The 14012-nt window shown below is 35.6% G+C and overlaps 1 protein-coding gene across 10 annotated transcripts in view; it reads left to right on the forward strand.

The window, feature by feature from the left end:
• The window catches only part of NAA35 (N-alpha-acetyltransferase 35, NatC auxiliary subunit), an 88392-nt gene that overhangs the window by 49149 nt on the left and 25231 nt on the right, over positions 1-14012 (forward strand). For all 10 annotated transcript variants that reach the window (XR_015170163.1, XM_086416863.1, XM_086416858.1 and 7 more), the window contains 2 exons: positions 7763-7941; positions 12937-12996. Coding sequence is in view for 9 of the 10 variants with exons in the window: in XM_086416863.1 (XP_086272989.1) it covers positions 7763-7941; positions 12937-12996 (239 nt within the window). In the remaining variant the exon portion in view is untranslated. The remainder of the gene's footprint in view (positions 1-7762; positions 7942-12936; positions 12997-14012) is intronic.

Here is a 14012-nt window from a genome sequence, read left to right on the forward strand (position 1 = left end):
ACTTTGCTGGTGTGTGAGATGAGTGCAATTTAAGGCCTGTTTGTTAGGCCTCAGACAACTATTTTGCCTTTTTGCATTTCTTTTTCTTGGGGATGGTTTCTATCACTTCCTCCTGTACAATGTTATAAACTTCTGTCCATAGTTCTTCAGACACTGTTTCTGTCACATCTAATCCCTTGAATGTATTTGTCACTTCCACTATATAATCGTAAGGGATTTGATTTAGGTCATACATGAATGGGCTAGTGGTTTTCTCTACTTTTTTCCATTTAAGTCTGAATTTTGCAATAAGGAGTTCATGATCCGAGCCCAGTGGGTTTTTTTGCTGCCTGTATAGAACTTCTCAAATTTTAACTGCAAAAAATATAATCTGATTTCTTTCTGTATTGACCATCTGGTGATGGCTATGTGTAGAGTTATCTCTTGTGTTGTTGAAAGAGGGTATTTGCTGTGACCAGTGCATTCTTTTGGCAAAACTCTGATAGCCTTTGCCCTGCTTCATTTTGTACTCCAAGGCCAAACTTGCCTGTTACTCCAGGTATTTCTTTACTTCCTACTTTTGCATTCCAGTCCCTAGAAGGTCTTGTAGGTCATCATAGAAACGTTCAACTTCAGCTTTTTTGGCATTAGTGCTTGGGGCATAGACTTGGATTACTGTGATATTGAATGGCTTGCCTTGGAAATGAACAAAGATCATTCTGTTGTTTTTGAGATTGTACCCAAGTACTGCATTTCAGACTCTTTTGTTGTCTATGAGGGCTACTCCATTTCTTCTAAGGGATTGCCCACAGTAGTAGAGTTAATAGTCATCTGAATTAAATCGCCCGTTCTGGTCTATTTTAGTTCACGGATTCTTAAAATGTCAGTGTTCACTCTTGCCATCTCCTGTTTGCCCACTTCCGGTTTACCTTGGTTCATTGACCTAGCATTCCAGGTTCCTATGCAATATTCATCTTTACAGTGGATTCACAGCTTAAAAAGATGCAAATTTTGAAGTCAAAACCATAAATATGAGAGAAAGAACCTTTTGTATGCCTTTGAAGTTACTTGTAGCTTCAAATACACTATGATAAATATATTTTATCCATGTCTCATTATTACTACAGAGCAAAAGCCTATCGTAGATGTGCAAAAGGTAAAAGAGAAGGGAAGTATACCACTACAGAAAATCAAATAACAAAGAGAGCATGAGAAGGAAAAACAGAACAAAGGGATTGCAAAACAACCAGAAAACAGTTAAGCTAAAAATGCTAAGTCCATACCATTTATATCAATACTATCATTGATATGCCATATATATATATACACACACACAACACACACCGTTTATTACCGTACTATCAATAATTATGTTAAATGTAAATGGGCTGAATTCGCCAATCAAAAGACAAAGTGTAGATAAAGTTTTTTCAATTTTATCTTTTTAAAAAATTAGCTCTTCGTTTTGTTGTTCTTTTCTAGTGTTTTTTCTATCTATTATTTCCACTCTGATCTTTATTTCCTTCCTTTTGCTGACTTGAGCATAATTTATTCTTCTAGATCTTGAGGTGTAAAATTAGATTGTTATTTGACATCTAGTTTCCTGGTATATACATTTATCGCTATAAACTTCCCTCTCAGAACAGCATTTGCAATATCCTATAGCTTTCTGTTTCTTTGTTTCATTTTTTTTTTTTTTTTCCATTTGTTTCAGGACTTAAAAAAATATTTTTCTAGTTTTCTTCTTTGACCAGTTGCTTGTTCAGGAGTGTGCTGTTTACTTTCCACATATTTGTAGGTATTCCAACTTTCATGTTCTAGTTTCACACCATTGTCATCAGAAAGGATAGTTGGTGTGATTTCAGTCTTTAATTTATTAAGACTTGTTTTCTGTCCTGTCATACCCTTCCCTATTTTGGGGAATGTTCAGTGTGCCTTTGAGAACAACATGTATCGTATTGCTCTTGGATGAAACATTCTGTGTATGTCTGTTAGGTCCTTTTTGTATAATGTGTAGTTTAATTCCAATTTTTTTAAAACATTTTCTGTCTGAATGATCTATCTATTGTTGAAAATGGTATATTGAAGTCTCCTGGTATTACTGTATTGTTGTTTCCCTTTTTAGAGTTCTTCCTATCTACTTTATATAACAGATGCTTCTATGTTGCATTATAAATACTCAAATTTATTATATCTTCTTGATGAATTGAGTACTTTATTATATAATAACTTTGTCTTTTGTTATATTCTTTGTCATAAAATTTGTGTAGTCTAGTATAGGTTTAGCTGCTTCTAAATGTCTTTTGGTTTCCCTTAGCAAGCTTTTTCAATCAATGCTTTTTCTACCTTTATTCACTATAAAACTAAGGTATGGAAACAGCCTAAGTGCCCATTGATGGATGAGTCGATAAATAAAATAAAATATATATACAATGGAATATTAGCCTTAACAGAGTGAAATACTGTCATTTGTGACAACATGGACGAACCTGGAGGGCATTATGCTAAGTGAAATAAGCCAGACCGAGAAAAATAAATACTGCATGGTATCTAAACTTACATGTGGAATTTAAAAAAAGAAAAAGTAGAATTTATAGAAACAGTAGAAAAATGATTGCCGGAAGCTAAGGGAAATAAGGATTCTGAGTTCAGTAAAGGGTACAAACATTCAGTTAGCATATGAGTAAGATCTGAATATCTGTTGTATGAAACAGTGACTCTAGTTGATCACACTTAACTGTATAGTTGAAAGTTGCTAGAAGAGTAGAACTTACATGTTCTCATCAAACAAAAAAATATTCAAGGTGATGTACGTGTTAAATTAACTCTTGGGGGAATCCTTTCAAAATGTATACATGTATCAGATTATCACGTTGTACACTTTAAATATCTTTACAACTTTATTATTAATTATACCTCAATAAAACTGGAAAAAAAATAGAAAAGGAACTAGTTCATCTTGGAGGAATAGGTGATTCCAGGACTAAGGTAGAGCTAGAAGAATGAGTCTGGAGTGTCTAATTAGCCAGAAATGGGTAAATGTTCAAAGAATGTTGGGACCCGTCAGTTGTACCCAAAAGAGCTTGAAGGGTCTTTCACACAAAGTTGGGGACAACTTGAGCATCAAAATAAATAATTCTGATCATATACAATTGTGTAAAAGGATAAGCCATGTTTCCATACTGATATAAATAGATGAATTAATGAGTGGATAGTTTGATGTTAATGAGCATATTTAGTTGTCTTTCCCCAGACCTCTATGTGTTTATTAACTACAAAGGCAAAAGGTAACTGTAGTGACGAGGCCTGTCAGACACCAACTTAATCAAGTGATCACAGTAAACATTACAAGAAGTGAGTCAAAACCTCCACTTTGTTGATGGGTTACAATGAGAATGATAATAATGTCGCTTCTTTTATACTCCTAAGAGTAATAATTTAAATTTAATCACAAGGAGACAAGAAAACCACACTGAAGGGCAGTATACAAAATTATTGGTGAGTTAGTCTTCAGAGTTGTCATTCATAGAAGCCAAGGAAGTGCTGAAGAACTGCTCTAAATTGCAGGAGACTAAGAGACAATGAAATTAAATACAGCTTGTGATATTAATGTAGATGTGAAGTATGTTATTGGTACAGTGTGCAAAACTTGAATGAGGTCTAAGTATTAGATGACCAATAATGATTATGATAGAATGTTCATTGAAACCGTGCTTTTTGAGTTTAACAATTGTTAAATACCTTTTCATAACTTTTTTTGTGTTGAAATAACATGAAATTTGCCATTTTAACATTTTATGTACAATTCTATGTGCAAGTCAGTGGCATTAAGTAGATTTACATTGTTGTGCAGCTGTCACCACCGTCCATAGCCAGAAGTTTTTATCTTATCAACCCAAAACTCCATACTCATGAAAAAATAAATCTTCATTTCCCCCTCTTTCAGCCCCAGACAACCACAATTCTACTTCCTGTCTCTATGAGTTTGACTGCTCTGGGTACCTCAGATAAGCAGACTCATACAATATTTGTCCTTTTGTGTTTCACATAGCATAATGTTATGATTTTATAAAGGGAAGTCAAGTAGCCAAGAAGTACAGTACAATATTAACCTCAGCAGCTTTTGCATTGTTTTCTAGAATTATTTTCAACTTCAGGGCATGGAAAACTTACTTCTGTAAGTCTGACTATAAATTGCCAGTATAACTCAGGAGAGATACGTTGTCCAAAAATGATGTAACATCTCTATCTCTTTTCACTTACACACTTCCAGATCTTTGATTTTGGCATCTAATTATTTTTAAAATAACCTTTTAAGTTAAATCACAGCACATCGTTACTGTAAATCTGTTATCCACAGACCTTGTGCTATTTGTAATACTTTTATGCTATTGATAATGAAGGTCAATTTTCTAGCAAGAACTTTAGCAACTAAAACACTCTAAACCAATGTGCCATAATGTTTTGAATATAGTAAGTATACTTTATTATTTTATCCTTAAAAGAGTCCTGGTATAAAGGGAAGTGTTTTGACTGGAAAACCAAGGTAATCTTTGTACACTTACAGACTTGTAAAATCAGAAGAGACTCTAGAAGTTGACTTGTCGGATCTGTATCTAGTTTAATTCAGGAAATCTTTACTGAGCATAGTACACATTGAGTAGAAAATGATGTGAATTTGCTTCTTTTCTGGGTTCATTTAGTAAGGGTTAGCCAGGCTATTTTAGTGGGAAGCATTTAGTGGGAAAATGTTAGAGCAGTTTATTCTGGGATATCAGGGTTGGGTGGGGTAAAACTTTTTTAAACTTTCTGTAGTTTGTGTTGTCATGAAGTCAGACGCAAACTCCTGCTTGATTTTTATTCCTTTTCTTCCTTCACTGTAGTATACATTGAATAAAGACTTTGATCTCTTATTACATCTCAGTTATGCTCTTTTCTAGTTAGGCAAATTACTGTGTCTTGTATAGGATAGTTACAGAGTCCATAGGCATGAGATTCACCAAACAGCTGAGACTTAAAAATAGCTACTAGGAACTACTTTAACACTTAACTATTAACAAGGACTATGTCCAAAAACATGTGGTGGGGAGGAGAGGATATAAATGTGTGTAGAGAATAAAGAGAAGCATGCAGATCTGAATTCTGTGCCTAGGGATTTTGTCCCCAACTCTATTTATATGCATCTATTTTTACTTCTGAGTTCCAATAAGTTATCACTTGGGAAAATTGTAGCTCCCTAAGGGGAAAAGAAAAGGAGCCATTTTATCTCTCCTCCATGCCTTTAATATGCTTGGAATACTTTGTGCTGATTAGTATTTGTCCTTTGTTAGCTCTTTTCTTATACTTCTGTGAAATCGTTCATCTAATTTTTACGTGGATAAGATGCTCCTATTACATTCTGAGTTTATTCTCACTAAATTATAGTTGCTATTTATGTTCCTCTAGACCAGTGTTTTTCAACTGGGGCTTCCCAGGGACATCTGGCAATATCTGGATCCTTTTCACAATTAGGAGGCTATGGTTTTTCCAGTGGTCATATATGGATGTGAGAGTTGGATGGACTATAAAGAAAGCTGAGCGCCGAAGAATTGATGCTTTTGAACTGTGGTATTGGAGAAGACTCTTGTGAGTCCCTTGGCCTGCAAGGAGATCGAACCAGTCCATCCTCAAGGAGATCAGTCCTGGGTGTTCATTGGAAGGACTGATGCTGAAGCTAAAACTCCAATACTTTGGCCCCCTGATGCAAAGAGCTGACTCACTGGAAAAGACCCTGATGTTGGGAAAGATTGAGGGCAAGAGGAGAAGGGGACGACAGAGGATGAGATGGTTGGATGACATCACCCACTCAATGGACACGGGTTTGGGTGGACTCTGGGAATTGGTGATGGACAGGGAGGCCTGGGGTGCTGCAGTTCATGGGGTCGCAAAGAGTCAGATACGACTGAGCAACTGAACTGAACTGAACTCGTATGTAAAGGGTAGAGTCAGGGATGCTGCTCAGCATCATCTGTGCAGGACAGCTTACTCTCAAAAGTTAATATTGTTTTATATTGCACTTTTTTGTTTGTATAAAATTGAATTCAGAATATATCGTGTTTGTTATCCATTTCCTGTTAATATTTACTTCTTTCCATATAAATTTTCATGAGTGGCTATTATCTATTTATCTTCTGTTTGTGGTTTAAGCCTAAAAATAAATGTTTTAAGAATAAAGGCATATTCCTGGGTAATCATGTTAGGTGCATATGAGAATACTTTTAGAGAAAATAAGTAATATAGCATTTAAGTATCTGGATTCTGTGCATTTATCATTAAAGTCTGAAATTATTCGTATTTATATGGTAAAGAAGCTTCTTACAGCATCGTTACTACTGCTTTTACCTTAGTTCTCAATGAAATAGTATAAATCAGAAGTTCAAACTGTTATAATGGTAGCAGCCTTTTATTTTATTTTGAGCATGTATATCTTGTCATTCAGCAAACAAGTATCCAGTGTCTGTTATGAGCCAGGTATTTGGTATTTGGAATCCAACTGTGTTCTTGCTTTCAAAAGAACTCTGACAAATGCTATAATCCCAAATAGACAGTCCAATAGTGTACATACAAGGAACTGTGTGTGTGTATATATATATATTATATATACATCATTGGAGGGACCAATGATGAGAGAGAATTCAGGCTATATCAAGTTCAGGTTAAGAAGAAAGGGGTAGGTTTTACAGTAGAATAATTTGTATAAGTAAAGAGGCACAAAAGAATATGACACAATGCTTGCTTATATTGTATATTGCTTAGGAAATGGGGAGGTTTAAAAGATGATTTTCAGGGGGTTCCCAGATGGTTCAGTGGGTAAAGAATCTGCTTGCAATTTGGGAAGAGATGATTTTCAAACAAAGATAAAACCATGATTCTCATACAGATAAAAAAAGTGAATGTGGGTTAAGGATTTTGTTTTAAAACACATTTTTATGGAGTAGTGGAATACTGAAATCAATTATAAATAGGTAAAACTTTTTTCTGTAGAGTGAAACAATTTCATATTTATCAGTTACCTACAATTTCTAGCTGTGTAAAATAACTCCCATAGAATCAGTCTGATTGGAGTGCAAATTTTTTTTCTATGAAAGTGGCAGGAAATTTCAAGCTAAACACTTAATTTGGAGCTTTGTACTAGTGTGTAAAGTGGAATCACCAGAGGACAAAGAGTGGGAAAGAGAAAGTTACCCTTAGGTCTCTTGTGATATGTTATTTTCATTGTGAATTTATGGAATTGCATCTCAGTGCCAAATGCATTCCAGACTCATGGGGATGGAGTGCGACTGTTCTCTACTGCTTTGCATTGCTATGTAGTCCAGTGTGAATTGATTCTGCAGTTTAGAAATTGAAAGGAAGACAAGCCTCCATTTGTGTTCGCATTTGAAACTTTTCTTCACAGTCTCATGGTTAATACACCATTGCCCTTTTATTTTATTTATTTTGAGAGAATATGTTAACTCGTTTTATCTCACTCTTGGCTTGGAGTTAATTTTGAGGTAGAAACCTTTCTCTGTCACCAGTACCACCACCATGTAGGAAGGAAGTGTAATTTTAGGTTGTTAAATCTGCTTATTTTAAAAAACAAGTGTAAAGTTACATTAATTGTAAATTATAAAATCCATTTAGAGGATACTGTGATAAGAATTTAGAGATGCTTTGAAACTGACATTTTTCTTTATGTATTTAAGCAGTATTTGAGGTTAAAATTCATAGAAATGTTGAAAATGTTAACTTTTTTCCTTTGTAGACCATCCCATTATGATGGGTTTTGAGCCACTTGTTAACCAGAGACTACTTCCACCCACCTTCCCTCGATATGCAAAAATAATAAAAAGAGAAGAAATGGTCAACTATTTTGCAAGATTGATAGATAGAATAAAAACTGTCTGTGAGGTGGTCAATTTAACAAATTTACATTGTATCTTGGTAAGTACAAATCAAGTCTCTATTCTGGAATATAGCTTTGATTTAATAGCAGAATAGTTTATTATGTTTTAGAGACCCTTGCAGGGTAAATAATGCTCCTCACCTATTGTCTGTGATATCTGGAGAATTAAGTGTTTGTGTGTATTATTTTTCTTTCTATATTTAATCCTCATAAGGATTTTATACAACCCATTCTAGAGATTAAGAACCTAAAATGTGGAGAAGTTAGGTAATTCACTCAAGCTTTAAATATGTCAGTTTGAACCCTCAATTCTATGCTATAAATAAATAAATATAAATGTTTGTTAATGTGTATATATACATACATATATATGCATATGTATGTTTTTTCATTAAAAAATTGATAACTTACTTTTTCATCAGTAATCTCTGTATCTTGAATATGTTTTCATGTCAATAAATAATATACAAATAACAGATACCAAAATATTAATTACAACTACTTACAAATAGTAGAAAGCTATATGATAGTTTGTTTTTTCTATTTTTTCTGCATTTTCAGTGTTTTTTGGTATTTTGTATATAGGGCAGAAACAATGGTAAGGGGGAGAATAGTGATATTAGTGAAGGAAAGTTCATATATTAGAAACCCATATGATGATACTTTTGACAGCTATGGAGTAATAAGATATACCTAGTTTAAATGAGGTGAGTAATGGACTATATAGAATATATCCTGTTTGAATAAGAAACTGAGTACAAACTGTGATAGTGAGTATACACACATTCATACATACATACATTCAGCCAATGTGCTCTTTTTTGTGCTAGTATATACAGTGATGAGCAAAAGTATATCATCCATTTTGTCATGGGGCTGTAATGTGCTATAGAAATTGATCAAATAATCACATAAATGTTTATACAATTACAAACCAATATAAGCAGTATGAAGGAAAAGAACTGGGAACTACAACATATAGCATATAATGAAGGAATTGACCTAAATGATCAGAGAAGGCTTTTTTAAAGAAGTGACAGTGAAGCTAAGATCTGACAGGTGCATTTCATGCAGGGATAGCATGATAAAGGACAGAAATGTAAAGACCTGACAGAAGCAGAAGAATTTAAAAAGGTGGCAGGAATACACAGAAGAACTGTACAAGAAAGATCTTAATCACACAGATAGCCACGATGCTGTGGTCACTCACCCACCTACAGTCTAAAATCCTAGAGTTTGAAGTCAAGTTAGCCATAGGAAGCATTGCCACAAACAAGGCTAGTGGAGGTAATGGAGTTCCAGCTGAGCTACTTCAGATCCTAAAAGATTATGGTGTTAAAGTGCTCCAGCCAATATAAGGACTGGAAAAGGTCAGTTTTCATTCCGATCCCAAAGAAGGACAGTGCCAAAGAATGTACAAACTACCATACAGTTGTGGTCATTTCACATACTAGTATGGTTATGCTTAAAATCCAAGCTAGGCTTCAGCAGTACATGAACCAGGAACTTCCAGATGTCCAAGCTGAGTTTAGAAAAGGGAGAGGAACCATAGATCAAATTGCCAACATTGGTAGGATCATAAAGCAAAGGGAATTCCAGAAAAACATCTAATTCTGCTTCACTGACTACACTAAAACCTTTGACTGTGTGGATCATGACAACTATGGAAAATTCTTAGAGATGGTAGTACCAGACCACCTTACCTGTCTCCTGAGAAATCTGTATGCAGGTCAAGAAGCAACAGTTAGAACCTTATATGGAATGATAGACTGGTTCAAAATTGGGAAAGGAGTACAAGAAGACTGCATATTGTACTCTGTTCATTTAACTTCTGTGCAGAGTACTTCATGCAGAATGCCAGGCTGAGTGAGTTACAAGCTGGAATCAAGATTGCCAGGAGAAATATCAACAACCTCAGTTAATACAGATGATTCCACCCTAATGGCAAAAAGCGAGGAGGAACTAAAGAGCCTCTTGATGAGGGTGAAAGAGGACAGTGAAAAAGCTGCCTTAAAATTCAGTATTCCAAAAACTAAGATCATGGCATCTGGTCCCATCACTTCATGGCAAATAGATGGGGGGAAAGTGGAAGCATGGACAGATTTTATTTTCTTGGGTTCCAAAATCACTGTGAACAGTGACTGCAACCATGAAATTAAAAAACGCTTTCTCCGTGCAAGGAAAACTATAGTGAGCCTAGGCCACATATTACAAAGCAGAGACATCTCTTGGCTGACAAAGGTCCGTATAATCGAAGTTAGGGTGTTTCCAGTAGTCATGTATGGATGTGAGAGTTGGACCATGAAGAAGGCTGCACTTTGAAGAATTGATGCCTTCGAATTGTGGTGCTGGGGAAGACTCTTGAGAGTCTCTTAGACTGCAAGGAGATAAAACCAGTCAATCCTAAAGGAAATAACCCCTGGATATTCATTGGAAGGACTGTTGCTGAAGCTGAAGCTGAAGCTCCAATATTTTGGCCGCCTAATGCAAAGAGCGGACTCATTGGAAAAGACCCTGATGCTGGGAAAGATTGAAGGCAAAAGGAGAAGAGCGCAGCAGAGGATGAGGTGATTAGATAGCATCACCGACTCAGTGGACATGAATCTGAGTAAACTCTGAGAGGTAGTGAAGGACAGGGAAGCCTGGTATGCTGCAGTCCAGTGGGTCACAAAGAGTCAGACGGAACTTAGCTACTGAACAACAGCAGAGTAAACACAGTGAGATAAATAAGGAAACCATTACCACAGTCCAAGGTAGAAAGGATTGTCACTTGGACTGGAAGGATGGCAGGGAGATGATGAGATTGTCAGTGTTACAGCTATGTGTGAGCTAAAAGGCTTCCCTGATAGCTCAGTTGGTAAAGAATCTGCCTACAATGCAGGAGACACTGGTTCAATTCCTGTGTTGGGAAAATCTGCTGGAGTAGGGATGGGCTACCCATTCCAGTATTCTTGGGCTTCCCTTGTGGTTCAGCTGGTAAAGAATCCACCTGCAATGCGGGAGACCTGGGTCTAGTCCCTGGGTTGGGAAGATCGTCTGGAGAAGGGAAAGGCTACCCACTCCAGTATTCTGGCCTGGAGAATTCCAAGGACCGTGTAGTCCATAGTGAGCTAAAGTTGATAGAATATTGGTTGATGAGTTAAATATGGGGCATGAAAGAGCTCTCAGGAAGTTCTCTAGGCTTCTGCCTTGCAAGTCTACACACATATTTAGTGCTGTTCACTCAAAGGCGGAAATTCTCTAAGGAACTTGAGAGTCAAATGGGGGTCTTAGGGAAGTAAAGTTTGAGGTACATTTAAAATATTTAAGTAGAGATATTAAACAGATAATGACTTATGGCTAGAATTTAGAGATTTGTGCTTAGAATTAAAATTTTAGAATTATTACACTATAGATAGTAATTGAAGCATGAGTGTTTATGTTTTAATATTTGTGAGGAGAAGAGTATATAGATTAAGAAAAGAAGGTTGTCTGAAACTAAACTTTGAACCTACAGAACAAACTGAGAAGTACCCAGAGGAATAAACATGTGAAAGTCATTTAAAGGTTTTTCAAGGAGGAAGTCATGCTGTTGAATACTTGAATGAAAGAGATAAATAAGGTCCAAACTCAGTGTCCAGCTTTGAAGTTGGTAATGGGGGACAAGTGGTGCCTAGAGCAGAGTCAGGTTACATGTTGAAGAAGAGAGACAGTGGGCACAGCCAACTTCTTCAGAAAGTTTGGTTGAGAAGACAGCAATTGAGAGGAAAATGTGGGATCATGCGATAATCTTTTCTTTTTAAAGATGAGAGAAGAGTATTTAAATGAAAATGGGAATGATCTGGTAAAGCGGAAGAATTTTAATATCTAGGAGAGCAAAGTATGGATAGTTGACAGTGTGTGATGATTGTGAAAAAGCCAAAGGAATGGGATCCTTTTATACGGTTGTAGGATATCTGTTGTTAAAGTAGACAACTAAAGGATCTGGGTACAGTTGTGTATAGAGTTAGTTTAGAGGCTAAAGTTGAGGAATTTTCTGTGGTATAAATTATTTTAATTTTCTTTGTAATATAAAACAGTAGCATCTCTCTCTAGTGGAGAATTCACTTTGAGGAGTGTGTGCAAGGTGTTAAAATTAATTGTGAGAAAAGTGAATAAATTCAGTTAGCTTGATTACTTGGTATTTATTTCTGTGAAGTAGGAAATGAACCTCTGTCTTTAGTTAGTAAATTAGTATTGATATTATTATTTTTATGATATAAAAATTTAATGTTGGTATCTACATAATACTGTTATTCATCAGTTTGTTAAAATAATTTTTTTAGGCTCTAAAATTATCCATTGTTCCATTCCTGTTGTTGTTGTTGTTTAGTTGCTAAGTCATATCCGACTGTTTTGCAGCCACATGGACTGTAGCCCAACCAGGCTTTGTCCATGGGATTTCCCAGACAAGAATACTGGAGTGGATTGCCGTTCTTTCTTCAGTGGGTCTTCCCGATGCAGGGATCAAACTTCCATCTCCTACACTGGCAGGCAGATTCTTAACCACAGGACCACGAAGGCAGTCCCAAGCTGGGCAGCATTTCGATACAAAACGAACTCTTCCTTTACCTGACAGACTCCCAGGCTCTCAAGAGCCTCAGTACATCATGTTCCTAACACCTTTTGTTGTTGTTTAGTCACTGAATCATGTCCAACTCTTTGTGACTCCATGACTGTAGGTTGCCAGGCTCCTCTGTCCATGGGATTTTCCAGGCCAGAATACTGTAGTTGGTTGCCATTTGTTTCTCTGGGGGCTCTTCTGGACCCAGGGGTCAAACTCCCGTCTCCTGCTTTGGCAGGTGGCTTCTTTGCATCCAAACCACCAGGGAAGCCCATTCCATTCATACAAATAGACAATTCTTATAGAAATTATCTTTAGCAATCTGTCTTATTTTAATTTTGATAGTGTATCATTCCCAGAAGATCTAGTAAAAATTACACTCTATATGCAAGCACTTTCAACTTTTATTTAATCTGTTAATGACATTACTTTTCTTCTGTGTATCTTTTAGGATTTTTTCTGTGAATTTAGTGAACAATCACCTTGTGTTCTTTCGAGATCTCTATTACAAGTAAGTTCCACTTATTATCAAAATAGTTCTTTAAACAGCAAATAATGTGTATTGACATTGTTTTATTTATTATGGAATAAAAGGTGGATGCTTCTAAAGGGTATTCCATGGTTAGTGTTATATTTTTGGAATAGAAGTATTGAGTTACAGTGTTAGACATTCATTAAGATCATAGTCTGGGCCAGAAAACAAAACTTAGTAAGTAAAAAAAAAAATTGAAATCATAGAAAGTATGCTCTCTGACTATTTTGGAATTAAACTAGTAATCAGTAACACATGTATCTGGAAAATTTTCCGAATGTTTGAAAATTAACACATTTCTAAAGAACCTGTGAGTCAAAGAGGAAGTGTTGATGGTAATTAGAAATTATTTTGAACTGAATGAAAATGAAAATATATCAGATTTTGTGGGATACAGTTAAAGCAGTACTTAGAGAGTATAGAACTAGATGTTGATATGAAAGAAAGGTCAGAAATTATAATTTAAGCTTCTACTTTAATATAGAAAAAGAAGAGCAGATCAAACTAGAAACAAGCAGAAGGAAATAAAGAGCAGGAATGTGTAAAATGGGAAAGAGACAAATAACAAGAGAAAATCATTACAGCCAAGAGCTGGTTCTAAAATTGATGAATCTCTATCAAGACAGACCAAGAATAAAAAAAGATACAGATAAATAATATTAGGAATTATTATATATCCTAAACAAATTAAAAGGATAATATAGAATATTCTAAATAACTCTATATCCTAAATGAAAAACTTAAGTGAAATGGACCAGTTTTGTGAGGGACACTACCAGCGCCCTTCAAGAAGTAGACAATTTGAATAATCCTGTATCAATCTGAGAAATTGTGTTCATAGTTAAAAGTTTTTAAACAAAACTCCAGGCCAATTCTACACACAGGTTCTTCCAGAAAATAGAAGAGGCAAGAACACATCATAAGAGGCCTGCATTGCCTCAATACCAAAACCAGACAAAGACATTTCAGGCTTAGAAAACTATAGACCCATATCC

The sequence above is a fragment of the Bos grunniens genome, chromosome 8 (genome assembly GCF_055505025.1).
Source record: "Bos grunniens cultivar Pamir isolate PY7600 chromosome 8, Bosgru_T2T1.0, whole genome shotgun sequence".
NCBI classification, from domain to species: Eukaryota; Metazoa; Chordata; class Mammalia; order Artiodactyla; family Bovidae; genus Bos; species Bos grunniens.